The sequence below is a fragment of the Panthera uncia genome (assembly GCF_023721935.1).
Source record: "Panthera uncia isolate 11264 chromosome C1 unlocalized genomic scaffold, Puncia_PCG_1.0 HiC_scaffold_4, whole genome shotgun sequence".
Classification (NCBI taxonomy): Eukaryota; Metazoa; Chordata; class Mammalia; order Carnivora; family Felidae; genus Panthera; species Panthera uncia.
In genome coordinates this window covers 47,734,169-47,748,011 of record NW_026057585.1, presented here as the reverse complement: position 1 = coordinate 47,748,011, position 13,843 = coordinate 47,734,169, and the positions used below count along the sequence as shown (strand labels likewise).

General features: G+C 34.2%; 1 protein-coding gene across 2 annotated transcripts in view; it reads left to right on the top strand.

Moving 5' to 3' along the window:
* The window catches only part of LRRC7 (leucine rich repeat containing 7), a 454,713-nt gene that overhangs the window by 411,498 nt on the left and 29,372 nt on the right, over nucleotides 1–13,843 (top strand). For both annotated transcript variants that reach the window (XM_049617014.1, XM_049617013.1), the window contains one exon: nucleotides 12,463–12,555. In XM_049617014.1, coding sequence (XP_049472971.1) covers nucleotides 12,463–12,555 — 93 coding nt within the window. The remainder of the gene's footprint in view (nucleotides 1–12,462; nucleotides 12,556–13,843) is intronic.

Sequence of the window (13,843 nt, the reverse complement as noted above, 5' to 3'; positions counted from 1 at the left end):
ACATTGATAAAGTTTTAAATTATGCCTTATTTACAGGCACCTAGAAGGTTAAAACTTATTCATATTTCCTCTCCCACAAATATCATAACCTAACCCAGTTCTCTGATTTAGTTATTTCTATTAGCAGCTACATGATCTTTTTTCACCTAGAATCAGCACATTTAAAAATTCACTGAGATCAATGCCCTTTTTTACCTACTTTGAATAATAGGTTTAGTGACCACTGTAATTTTAAAGACTTTTTTACCATATTTCTCAAAAATACATAAATTGTATAGTTTGACCAATGAGAGGTTTACTAAATTCTACAATTATATACTAATTAAATTTAAAACATCATGATTCTTTTAGAGAAGGTATTTGTAGTTGCTTGCAAATGTTTTGATCCAGGTGCCTTTCAAACTGAGAGGTAAAAACTGAAACATTCAATGGCTTTGTTAAGAAAGGGACTTAAGCAAATTCCTCTCAGCTTCCCAATTTTTTCTGCATTGGTTTCAGACTGAAATGGTTTGGAATGCTGAGATTAAACTTTGGATTGACCATGAGAAGCCTAAGGAGTCTTTAAATAATGAGCACTAGTCCCCAAACTATGCTCCCCATTCCCCTGAGCTATATTCTCAAAACTTTTTTTCACAATTCACTGTAACATTTTTTCTACCACCGGTGGTATGCTAGATTCATACTGGATCGTTACTTCCCAACTCCTCCTTCAGTGACATCACACCATAGGATGAAACTATGGGCATAATTACACCAGGGAAATTAATAAACACTACAAATCAGGCTATCCCTTACCCTCAGCCAGCTTGTAAACATTTTCCAGCACATCACCAACTACTACACTGTTTTCTTTCATCTCTTTTTTTCCCCCTAACTTCTCCACCTCTTCACCTAACCCCATAGCATTCAGGAAAGCGAATACTAGGGGTGGGTCTCAGAATTTGGAGTTGAGTCTCATGTTAATGCTTATTAGTTGTGTGACCCTGGCCAAGTCATTAACTCTTTCTGAGGTTCTGTTTTCCTCCTTATAAAATGAGAACACTACCACCCATAAACAACGTTCCAAAGATTTTTGTAAGAATCAAATGATACAATTCTACACACACATACACACATAGTTAGCCTGGCACTGAGAGTACAGAAATAGGAAATAGAAGAGGTAGAAATACATTTTAAGAATTAAAATATTGGAGGGCACTTCATGATATCAGTCCCAACCTCCCTAATCTACAAACAGAAAATCAAAGCAAAATAAAACCAAAAAGAGAGAGAGACAAAAAGGCTGAAAAAGGTTATGTATATCATTCTCATAATGAAAATATTACATGTATTTTTTACTTTTCTGGGTTATAATTCCTTTGAAAACTCAGACCTCTCCAATGTGTGTGTGTGTGTGTGTGTGTGTGTGCGCGCGCGCGCATGCTTTAACAACTTTTATCCCATATTTAACAAGGGAAAAAAAGTGAGAAAAATATTTAAAATATTTTAAAGCTATATAGTTTCACATGAAAACTATAGAGTAGTGATTGAAATGCAAAGATCAAGGAAGTAACTGAAAATTTCTAATGTGGGTTTCAGTCATATAAATCAAGACACTCTATTTTAATAACGCATTTCTAGTGGTGCAATTAAAAAGCCATAAAGATAATAACAGAGTTTTCTTAAGTGATGACAACAATGTTAGTTTGGCCAAGTACAGACATCTCCCAGCTTACAATAGATTGACTTAACGATTTTTCAACTTTATGATGGTGTAAAAGCAATACTCATTCAGTAAAAACTGTACTTTAAATTTTGAACTGTGATCTATTCCTGGACCAGCAATATGCAGGACAGTACTGTCCCCTGAGGCTGGGCAGTGGCAGTGAGCTGCAGTCCCCAGTCAGTCACAGCATCACAAGGGTAAACACTGATGCACTTATAACCATCCTGTACCTGTGCAACTGCTCTGTTCTCTTTTTTAGTAGGGTATTCAATAAATTTCATGAAATATTCAATACTTTATTATAAAATAAGCTTTTTAATAGATGGTTTTGCCCAGCTGTTGGCTAGTGTAAGTGTTCTGAGCACATATAAAGTAGGCAGGCTAGGCTAAGCTATGATGTTCAGTAGGTTAAGTGTATTAAATGCATTTTATGACTTATAATATTTTCAACTTATGATGGATGTATTTGGATATAATCCCTTGTAAGTTGAGGAAGATCTGTACAGTATGGAAAAAACCTAAATCATTCATAATTTTTAAGTGCAAGGAGACATTATAAACATAGTATAGAGAGACTACACAGCATGATGAAGCACCATAATTTCTATTAAAGTTTGGAGATTTTACATTTAAAAAAAACTAATCATTTTAAAAAATAAAAATAAAAAAGGGGTGGGGCACCTGAGTGGCTCAAATTGTTGAGCATTCAACTCTTGATATTGGATCAGGTCTTGATCCCAGGGTCATGGGAGAGGCTCCGCCTTGGACTCCACACTGAGCATGAAGCCTGCTTAAGATTCTCTCTCTCTCTCTCTCTCTCTCTCTCTCTCTCTCTCTCTCTCTCCCCCTCTGCCCCTCTCCCTGCTCCTGCTCTCTCTCTAAAAAAATTTTTAAAAAAATTTTTAAATCACTTATTGCAATGCTATAGTTGAAAAAAAATCCAATTACAATGAATACAAATTTTTTAATTTAAGGAAAAGAAATCTGAGTGAAAATAGGAAAAGAAGTGACAACAGTTACCATACATTGAGTGTCTGCTATGCTAAATATACTATATACATTAGCCCTCCCCCTTATTCATATGGGATATATTCCTACAGTGAATGCCAGAAACCATGGATAATATCAAGCCCTATATATGCTGTTTTTCCCATACATACAAATCTATGATAAATTTTAATTTATATATTAAGCACAGTAAGAGATTAACAATAATGACTAATAATAAAATAGAATAATTATAACAATAAACTGTAATAAAAGCTATGTTAATGTGGCCTCTGTCTCTCTCAAAATACCTTATATTGTACTCACTCTTCTCGTGATGATGTGAGATGATACAAGGCCCACATGATGAGATGAAGTGAGGTGAATGATGTAGACATTGTGACATAGTGTTAAGCTATTATCAACCTGCTGAGGATTAGTCAGAAGGAGGATCATCTGATTCCAGACCACAGTTCACTACGGATAAATGAAACCATGAAAAGCAAAACTGCAGATAAGGAGGTACTACTGTATAGTATATATGTCGTATATACTATGTATATTGTTTAATGTTTATTTTGGAGAGAGAGAATAAACAGGGGAAGGGCAGAGAGAGAGAGGAAGACAGAAGATTCAAAGCAGGCTCTGCACTGACAGCAGACAGCTGACGCGGGGCTCGACCTCATAAACCGTGAGATCATGACCTGAGCCAAAGTCAGATGCTGAGCCGATGGAGCCACCCAGGTGCCCCTATATTATGTATCTTAAACACAGGCAGGGCTTCAGGGGTGTGTGACCAGTGCAGTTACACAAAGTCTTGCACTTAGAAGTACCTCACACTTGGTTTAATGCTCTGCTGTTGCCATTGTGTCATTAGTAATAATCATTGAACAAGGAGACTCATATTGTCATTTTGCACCACTAAGTATATAGCGGGTCCTGCTTACACATAATGTTTTATCTAATCGTCACAATAACTTTTCTTCTTTGTTGTAAATGAAGAAACCAAGGCACGGAGAAAATAAGTAACTCGTCAAAGGTATAATTGGTCAAGTTGGAATTTTAACCTAGGTTTGTCTGACTCAAAACCGAAGTTCTGTGTCCCAATTCAATTAACCACATGACCTCAGACACTTGCCCGCTGTGGCCTCAGTGTCCTCTTCTGTCAAATAATATTAATTAAATCTGCTTCAGCTATAGTTCAGACTTACAGAACTGCCTTATGCAGATGGAGTGTTGACTTGAACTCACATGAGCACTTCCAATGCTTTGAAAATCAAAAAGTACTGAATAAATGGAAAGTTTTATTATTAACAAAAACATAGCTCTGCATCCCTTAATGTGACCTAAAGAACTAATGCATTTCTAATCTTATTAGAATAAATTCCATATAGCAATAAGCATATATAATAAATGCCACCACTGAGGACATTGAATGAATTAAAATGAATGTCATTTTTTACCTGGCCAGAATTCTTAACCTTGTTTAACCATAGAAAAGCACTTAGTAAACTTTGACGTTCCTCCTCAATGATGAAACATCTTAACTTTCAAACCACCTGCCACAACAAAACAGGGTAAAATGTCCAACAATTCTAATTTAATGCACTTATATTTACATATTTATTTTTCAGGGGTGTTGAAAATCAAGTCTGTTTTCAACTCTAGGATTAAATTAAATAAAATATATGGAAGTAAATTTTAAACCATAAAGTGCTACCCAGATTCAAGTCTATTAATTTCTATAGACTATAAATCTGATTTCTAATAATGGATGTTCTTTTTAACAAATTATTTACAACACAAAACCATGTGCATATTACTTGAAGTTCATTTTCAGGGGATTTGACTTAGAAAAGAGATTTCAATGCATAAGCCATCTTGACTATTGACAAACATAATAGAGGATTTGAGTCAGAGTTACATTAAGCAGTGGAAGAGTCTCAGCTCTTCCCTTTGTTTCCCAATCCTAGTGAGGATCCTAGCCTTACCATCCCCTGTACCGTACAATACTGTATATTGGTTGTTCTCAACCTCAGCTGTACATTAGAATCTGTTCAGGAGCTTTAAAACTGACACCTTGGCCTCCTTCCCAAAGAAACTAATTTCATTAGTCTAGATGTGACCTGGTTAATGGGAAATTTTGAAACTCCCCAAATGAATTCTGTTGCGTGGCCAAGGCTAAGAGCCAATACTTTAGATATTGTATAACTCAACAATTTACTGCTGGGTAATTACATTATTGTCACTAATTTGATACATACATTGTCAATAATTTGCTGAATATTTTTAAAAGGAACTAACATTAACTTGGTTTTTCTTTTTTGCAAATGTATAATCCAAGGCAAAGTATATTTATATATATGTGGAACATACAGATATCAAAGCAGAAATAGGAAAAGAAAAACATCAACATGATGCTTCAAACATCTCAAAACCCTTTCATGTATTAACTTATTTAATCCAATTAATAATGATCTGATAGAGGTAGAGCATTTTCTGTTTTATTAACTAGAAAAGTAAGATTCAGAGAAGTTAACGTCTTGCCTGTGGTCACACAACCATTTAGAAACTAAGCTGGTATTAAAATCCAGTTTCTTGAGTCAAACACATTATATGCTGCAGCCTGCTGCACTATAGCCAAACACAGAGATCAAGAGCAAGCCCACATGGAAACAGTAAACTATGGAAAAATAAATCCCCGAGTCCATGTCTGCCCCAGACAAGAGGACACACCCGCTAATCAACCTAACATACAAGGATGACAGGAGTTCCATAGATGTCTCTTGCCAGTTCCCATGAGTATACATTCAAACTAAAGTTTGTCCCTGAAAGAGAACTTACTACCTTCGAATTACATTAGAATTAACTTCTGTGAGTTATACAAAGTGATCTGCATCCCTCATATTCAAGGGAAAAGAAACAAAACAAATTCCAAAACCACCCCAGTCTACCTTGGAAGAAATTACTTTTTTTAATATTTAATAATATGTGGAGTACATGAAACAGTTGGTGAAAAGATAATATTTCAGACATTTCTTTAGATGCTCTGGTCAGCTGCCTAAAGAGCTCATAAGGGTGAGCCTTTCATCTTTTGAGGCCAAGTGAAGAAAACATTATTCTGAGTGTTTGATATAAGAACAATAACTTGGAAAATTTTATTTAAATTATGGATTTTTAAATTAAAAGGTAATAATTTGATGAAGATGGTTAGAAAATAGGTATTAAAATGGTTTTAATATATGTTATTTACTCAGTTTGTTTCAGGGACATCCCATACCTCATTCTATTCCACTTAAAGTATTCCTATTTATATTTTTCCTCTAGAATTTTATTCTTCAGTAACCAAAATAATACTGCAACTCTGAAGTTATAATCCACAGTTTGAAACAAATAATGTGCAACTCAACACCACAAATTCTACAAAGTAGAGTTCAGTAAACACTGCAGTAGGAACAGAAGGCCTCTGTCAGTGTTCCACTAAATATATGTTTGATTTCCTTGGTTTCTTTCCTCAAGTGAACGAAATGAAGTGAATGACCTTTATAATTTATTTACAGACAAAAAAGCATTTGAGTTTCTTTTTTTATTTTTATTTAAATTTTAGTGAGTTAAGCATTTGAGTTTCTATTTCTTAGATACACACAGAGTCGGCTACTTTTTTCTGGAAGATCTAGAAAATGGTACATCAGAGGACTTTACTCATTAATCTTTATTTAGTATGTCTTTTCAAAAGATTTAATTAGCACTTTGAGTTGGACTTACATCTCTAATTCACAACAAAAAAAGGTATGAACATAGAAGAATAAAAAATTTAACTATTCTTGAATATTAACATTTATATATTTGATTATATTATATAATTATCACATATTATATAATTATTACAGTATATAATTATATATAGTATATTAATATATTATGTATCACGTAATATCAGATCATGTCATTATATAAATCATATCATGTCACACTTCTGCTTAAAAAGCCCTAGTGGCTTTGAAATTTCTGGAATTATATATATCCTGGCCCCTGCCAGTCTCTTTCGCTTTCCTTCCACTATTCTTTCTCTAGTCATGCTGAACCTGTTGTTGTTACAGCTTTATTGATATAATTTACACACCTTGAAGTTCACCTGTTTCAAGTGTACAAGTCAGTGGGTTTCGTATATTTATAAAATTGTGCAACCATCACTATAATGTAATTTTTAAACATTTTCATCATTCCAAAAAGAAACTTTGTACCCATTAACAGTCACTTTCCATACGGCCTCCCCTTCATTTCCTCCCAGCCCTAGACAATCACTCATCTACTTTGTGTCTCTATACATTTCCCTACCCTGGGTATTTAATGTAAGTGAGATCATACAATATGTGGGAGTTTTGTGACTGACTAATTTCAATTAGCATAATGTGCTAAGTGTAGAATGCATTACTAATTCATCCCTTTTTGTATTGCCAAATGATATTCCATTACATGGATACACCAAAAATTATTTATCCATCAGTTCATGGACATTTAGATTATTTTCACTTTGGGGCTGTTATGAATAATATTGCTAAGAACATTCATTTCTAAGTCTGTGTGTGGATGTATGTTTTCATTTTGGGGGGGGGGGCAGTTACTTAGGAATAAAATTGCTCAGTTTCACAAAATGGTAATTGTCATTTTGAGAAGTTTCTAAACTAAGTTTCCAAACTCTTGTGTATAGTGGCTACCACAAACTACATTCCCACCAGCAATGAATGAGTATTCTAATTTCTCCACTTTCTCACTAATATTTATTATATTTATATATATATTTATTACATATATGATATATTATATATGAAGGTTATTATATATAAAATAAAAAATATAGATATATCTATCTTTTTATTATAGCTACACTATGAAATAGTATGTCATTATGATTTCAATATACATTTCCTTAATGACTAATGATGTCGAGTGTCTTTTCATGCATTTATTAGCCATTCATATGTCTTCTCTGAATAAATGTCTATTAAAATTCTTTGGCCATTTTTAATTAGGTTATTTGGCTCTTTCAATTCTTGAACTGTAAGGGTTGTCCATATAATCTGGATATAAGACCCTAATCATATATATGATTTGCAAATATTTTCTCCCATTCTGTGGGCTGTCTTTTCATTTTCTTGGTGGTCTCCTTTGGAGCACCAAAGTTTTTAATTTTTATAAAGTCAATCATATCTTTTATCACATTTGGCTTCATATCTAAGAAATCATTGCCTAATTGAAGATCATGGAGATTTACTCTTAGAGTTTTATAGTTTTAGCTCTGACATTTTAGTCTCTGATTTAGTTTGAGTTAATTTTTGCATGTGGTGTGAGGTAAGGGTAAAAATCATTATTTTGTACGTGGATAGCCCATTGTATGGGATAATGGTACATTGTCTCTGTGCCATTTTTTGAAAATACTATTCTTTTCTCACTGAATCACCTTGGACCTTTTGTTGAAAATCAGCTGACCATAAATAGTAGGTTTTGTTTCTGGACTCCCAATTTTATCCTTGTGCCATCTTGTTGTTTCTTGACTTTATAAATACCCATCTGTCTTTAGGGCATTTAAAATAACTGAGTTGGAGGCTGGCAGTTTTGCCATTTTTCTTTTTGTTTGTTGCTTCATCTTTTACATTATTCATACTTCTGCTAAAATGTCACTTGAGCATTTGAAATGTAATTTCTTGGCTGTTCTACTTAAAATAGCTCCACACTCCTGTTCCATCACTCTCTACTACCTTCCCTGCTTTATTTTTCTCACAGCTCATCTCACTATCCAAAATTGTTTATTGTTTACATGCTTACTATCTGTCTTCCCCACTAGAATGTAAGTTCCATGAGGGTAAGGATATTTCTTCTGTCTGACAAGATACCTGGCACGTGGTAGGAAATCAATAACTATTTGTGGAATAAAGGCATGAATCATGATTTCTACAATTTTTATTTTCAAAGCTATAATGGTTTTACCAAGCAGGTAATTTATTAATTGGAGCATTCCTTTGAATAACTAGCATACTTACTAATAGCTGATCACATGTTTTAAGAAGGAACCATTATATACTTTTGACAATGCATATTTGAAAGTATCTTTTGTCACACATCATATTTCTAGGGGATGTGGCGCTTTGTTTTAGGCCTACATAACATGATCCGTCCAAAGCATATAGGCTGAGAATAGGAAAGTGGGTGATTATTCAAAGAGAAATTAAGGTTATAGCTACCAGAATTAGGATGAATGGATCTTGAGCAGCAAAAGCAATAGGTATCCATTGAAAGCTTTTATACATACTGCTAGGAAAGACAATGGTAATTAGAACATATCATAGTAAACCGGTTCATTACAACATCACCAAATATCCTTCTGTAATGCAACTCCCTAAACCTGAATGACACCTCCCAACACACACACACACACGCAAACACACACACACACACACACACACACGTGTTGTTTTTATGTCACGTGTATACACAAGTGCTACCATTTCCTTTGTTCTTGGCACTAGGTTGTAGAGCATTGCAAGGCCAAATCAGATTACTACCTTCTAGAGATTATAGACTATGACCTCACAGGGCCTCACTGCCACACTAACAATTCATTTTATCATAGACATCTCTAAATTAAGACCCGGTATTTTAATTAGAGCAAGATTGACAGAGACCCAGATGCATCAAGTGATGGAAGCAGCCTCTAAAAGAAGCAAATACACCCTTGACTTCCAGGCTGATGTTTATATTTTCAGCCAGAAATTTCATTCATTGATATCAATATATTAATAGAAAATTAAAATGCTATTTTCATTAAATAAGCTATTTATTAGCCTCTTAGTTCCGACCTTTTGCTAGAAAACCACGTTTCCGCTTTGATAATCCTCTTTCGTTTCAGACTGCTTCTTGGCTGTGAGGTATCGTCTCGTCTTACATTTTATGACCCTGTTACCAGGCAGGTGGAACTCCTTATATTTGAGATGATACTCTCTCTGACATGCTTTATGGGACACAACAGTCACAACACAACCTATTAGCCATACCACAGCATGCCCAAGGGCAGTCTAGCTTCAGATCAAAATTTATGGCTGTTTGTCACATTTATAAAACCACAGTGTCATCTTTATTATTTCTATTATTAAAAAATTTATTGAGGCAGTTCTTCATACAGTTGGCACATATGAAATTTGTTTCCCTTAGATTTTTAGTGCCTTCCAGATTGACAATAATATAAAATAGATACAGTTGGTACATTGAAAGAGAACAACTGGAAAGTACTCTCAGCAATTTACTTGTAAATAAAATGTGTTGCATATGTTTCCTTTCAGGTTTTATAGTGGCCTGGGGAAAGCCAAAAGTGTATATACCTTCCACATAGTTCATTGTACAATATAAAATGTTCACATGAGAGAGCTGTAGCCCAAATCTCAAATAATTTAATTGGAAATGCACAGATATACGGGAAAACACAAAGATAAAATGTTTAAATTATATTAGTTTCTTTCTTCCTATTTTCTAATTAACCACTAATAACAAAAAAGGACTACAAGGTAAACCGGTATATTGAATAAAGCAAAAATATTCCTTCAAGCTACATCAAGCTATTGTATGTTCATATCCACAGATGGTGAGCCATATAAATACAAAGCTATTATAAACTGTAGTTGCTAATACCCTATGATAACTAGTTTTAACAAATCTAGCTCAATTAGAGGAAAAGTTATAATTAAACATATCTTTAAAATAAAAATATGGGAAAGTACTTATGGTAATTGCAGTTACCCATAATTTAGAAACTATTCATTAAAGACTCTACCATAAAAATCGCATTAGTGGATAGTTCTTTGCCCTTGTGTTGCAAGTGAACTCTGTAATAGTTTAACATTATTTTATTATTATGAAATATGATAGTAAATTAAGGGTAGTCTCATTAAACAGCCAAACCTAATTAATCCAGTTCCCGGCAACTCATAATATATGCTAATTAAGCCAGGCACAGTACTCAAGTTTGCCTTGATCTATCTAAGAGGTAGAGATTAAAGATACCTTGAAAATAAAAATATAGAGAGCATTTGGGCATGTGCATTTGTACATAAGCAAATCAACGGGCTAACTAAGCAGGATTGCTAGGGAAAATAGTAAGCTACTTAAGAAAGCAAACATTTCCAATCATCTTTAGGAACTTTCCCAGTATATATTTATATAAATACAAAATATATGCTAATGTATTTCTTTAGGTTTTCTTCTTAATTCCTTATTAATCTTTTGCCTCCCAATCTCTAGTAACACTTGGTTCACCTAGTTCCAGCACTTGTTCTGTGCTTAGAAGTTATAATAAAAGTGTGGGGTTTTTTCTCTCTTTCTTTCTTTATGTAACCAAAGTGTATGCTACCTCTGGGGTCCCAAGTCTTTCAATCACGTAGGGTCACCCCATCCCACTTTTCATGAAAAATTAGCTTTTTAACCATGGTCCTCATACATATCCTAGCTCAGAATCATCAAGAATTCCTAGGTTTGCTATAATTCCTCTAGGTCATTCATGGCAATGATTTTCCTGGATTCTTGATCTACATTTTGCATACACTATTACAATAGCTAACATCTTAGCATGATTTGGACCTATTCCTGGTGCCATCTTTTCCCCATAGGTCTCAAAGCACAAGGCTCTTGTGTTTAACAGACTTTCATTTGGGCTTAGGAAGATAATAAAGCACAGAATACTAGAAGATTATCCTTCACGTTCCTAAATACTCATCGATTATTTCCTATCACTGTTTCTCCATATCCTTGACCTCTTTCTTTTCCAGTGTCCTCTGTCTTCCAAGGGCTCTAACTGTCCCTCCAGGAGCTGGTGACAAACCCAAAATATTTATTACTGAGCATTTCATTCTTCCTCTGTTCCACATACACTCAGACTATGGTCAAAAGTTCTACTCTTTTTCAAAATAAAAGCCCTATATTTCTAAACAATAGAACCATCTACCAGGGAGATGAATTGAACTACTCTGGAAAGCAGTGGCAACTTAATTAAATAACCATATTTTCCCCAAATGTACACTTGCAAATTTTCCTTCACTTACTCATACAGTCCCTTCTAAACTGATCAGAATATATGTGGATTTAAAGTAGGTAATTGTTGGGGCGCCTGGGTGGCGCAGTCGGTTAAGCGTCCGACTTCAGCCAGGTCACGATCTCGCGGTCCGTGAGTTCGAGCCCCGCGTCAGGCTCTGGGCTGATGGCTCGGAGCCTGGAGCCTGTTTCCGATTCTGTGTCTCCCTCTCTCTCTCTGCCCCTCCCCCGTTCATGCTCTGTCTCTCTCTGTCCCAAAAATAAATAAAAACGTTGAAAAAAAAATTAAAAAAAAAAAAATAAAAAAATAAAATAAAGTAGGTAATTGAAATAATGCACAATCTTGTTATTGAGATATTAATTGAGATATTGAGATAATTATTGAGATAATTAATTGAGATATTAAGATATAAATCTTAATTTTTAAAAACTGTTTGTCAAAATGTATTCCTACACATAGTAATGAGTAAATTCTTACTAATATCTGCTTTACCAGGTAATTTCAAGCTAGTTTCAATGATAACTTATGCCTATAGGAACACTAAATAGTTTGTCTTTTCTGTACTAAGTTAATATAGGCTAACCCTGACAACTTATGTGAAATGTGAATCTCTCTACTGTGATGCAGTTACTTGAAGATATTTAGCCTTGATATATAGTTGATCACTTTTTTTTATATCTTTTTTACATAGTTTTGTGTGAGAATAGAAAAGAATCCTGGCCTTGGATTTAGTATCAGTGGTGGAATTAGTGGACAAGGAAATCCATTTAAACCTTCTGACAAGGTAAGAAGTGAATTTCTTATTGACAGTTTTAATTAGGAAAACACTGTCTTCTACCAAAGAAAAAAAAAGTCAGAAAAAACCTACTGGGCTTTAATAAACTAGCTAATTATTAATCCAATTACACACTTTTTCAGCACAAGGGAAACAGAATTCACTGCAATGCTTGACAAATCCTAAGAATAGGGAGAAAATTAAGCATTCTCTTTGAAAGAAAAGATTTTTTGGTTTTTTGTGTTTTGTTTTGCTTACATTTGTATATATTTTCAAAGAAAACTATACAGGCAGTTTATAACAAGTTGTTTCCAAAAGTTTACTTGTAGATCACTTATTTGGGAAAATGTTTTCTCATAGTAACAGAATGATTAAATAATGCTTCATGGCCAGGGCCAGCTGACTGAAATCTCTTTAAGTTATCATGGTCATAATGTATTTCACTAATAGAAGTATGGACTGAAAGACCACCGAAAATAAATATTCTGTGGGAAAATTAAAGTTAGCCATGGCAGAAAAATCAGGGCCTCCTCTTATGCTTAGCCCTGTTTGTCACACCATGAGTAAAAGTTCACCACTACCTCAATGCTGAACACCGAACATGCTGTCCAAATTCATATCTGGCCTGTATGATCCCATTGTGGACCTGGACCACCTGATTTTTTTTTTATTTTGGAAAAGTTACCCTGAGCTACCCTGCTGGCATCAGAGTTTAATGCTCTCAACTTTGAATCAATCAGTAATTATAATTATATTATAATTAATGATAATTGAAACTATTTGCTTTTGACCTCATCAAATTTAATTGCATTTAAGTGGCTTAAAACTTTGGGATGATGAAAACAGACAGAAATTAGATATGAATGAAACTTCCACAAGGTCTCGGTTTACCTCTGAGTCACAACCTGGGACAGATTCTTTCCACTTATCACTATTATTTAAAAAAAAAAAAAACCATACATCAATTTCTGATCATAAAACCTGCTTCTGAAAAACCATGGATGCCCCTGCTCTGGAGATTTCTATAGCCTGAAACAGGATTTTATCTCTTAATTTCCTCTACTTCTTCCATCTTCTTGTTTTCAAATATTGTTTGTGCCCTTCTTTGTTTCCTTTCTGGAGAAGAAGAGAGGAAGAGGTAGACTATAAGGTAGAATTATTCACAGCCAACATATTAAGATGGAAGGGACTACAAACAATTCCCCAGTGGCTATAGATAAGCGTTCCTTTGGTCAACTGGTTGGAGCAGCTATTCATATATAAGTAATGTATATGAGGCAGCCCTATGTAATTAGGG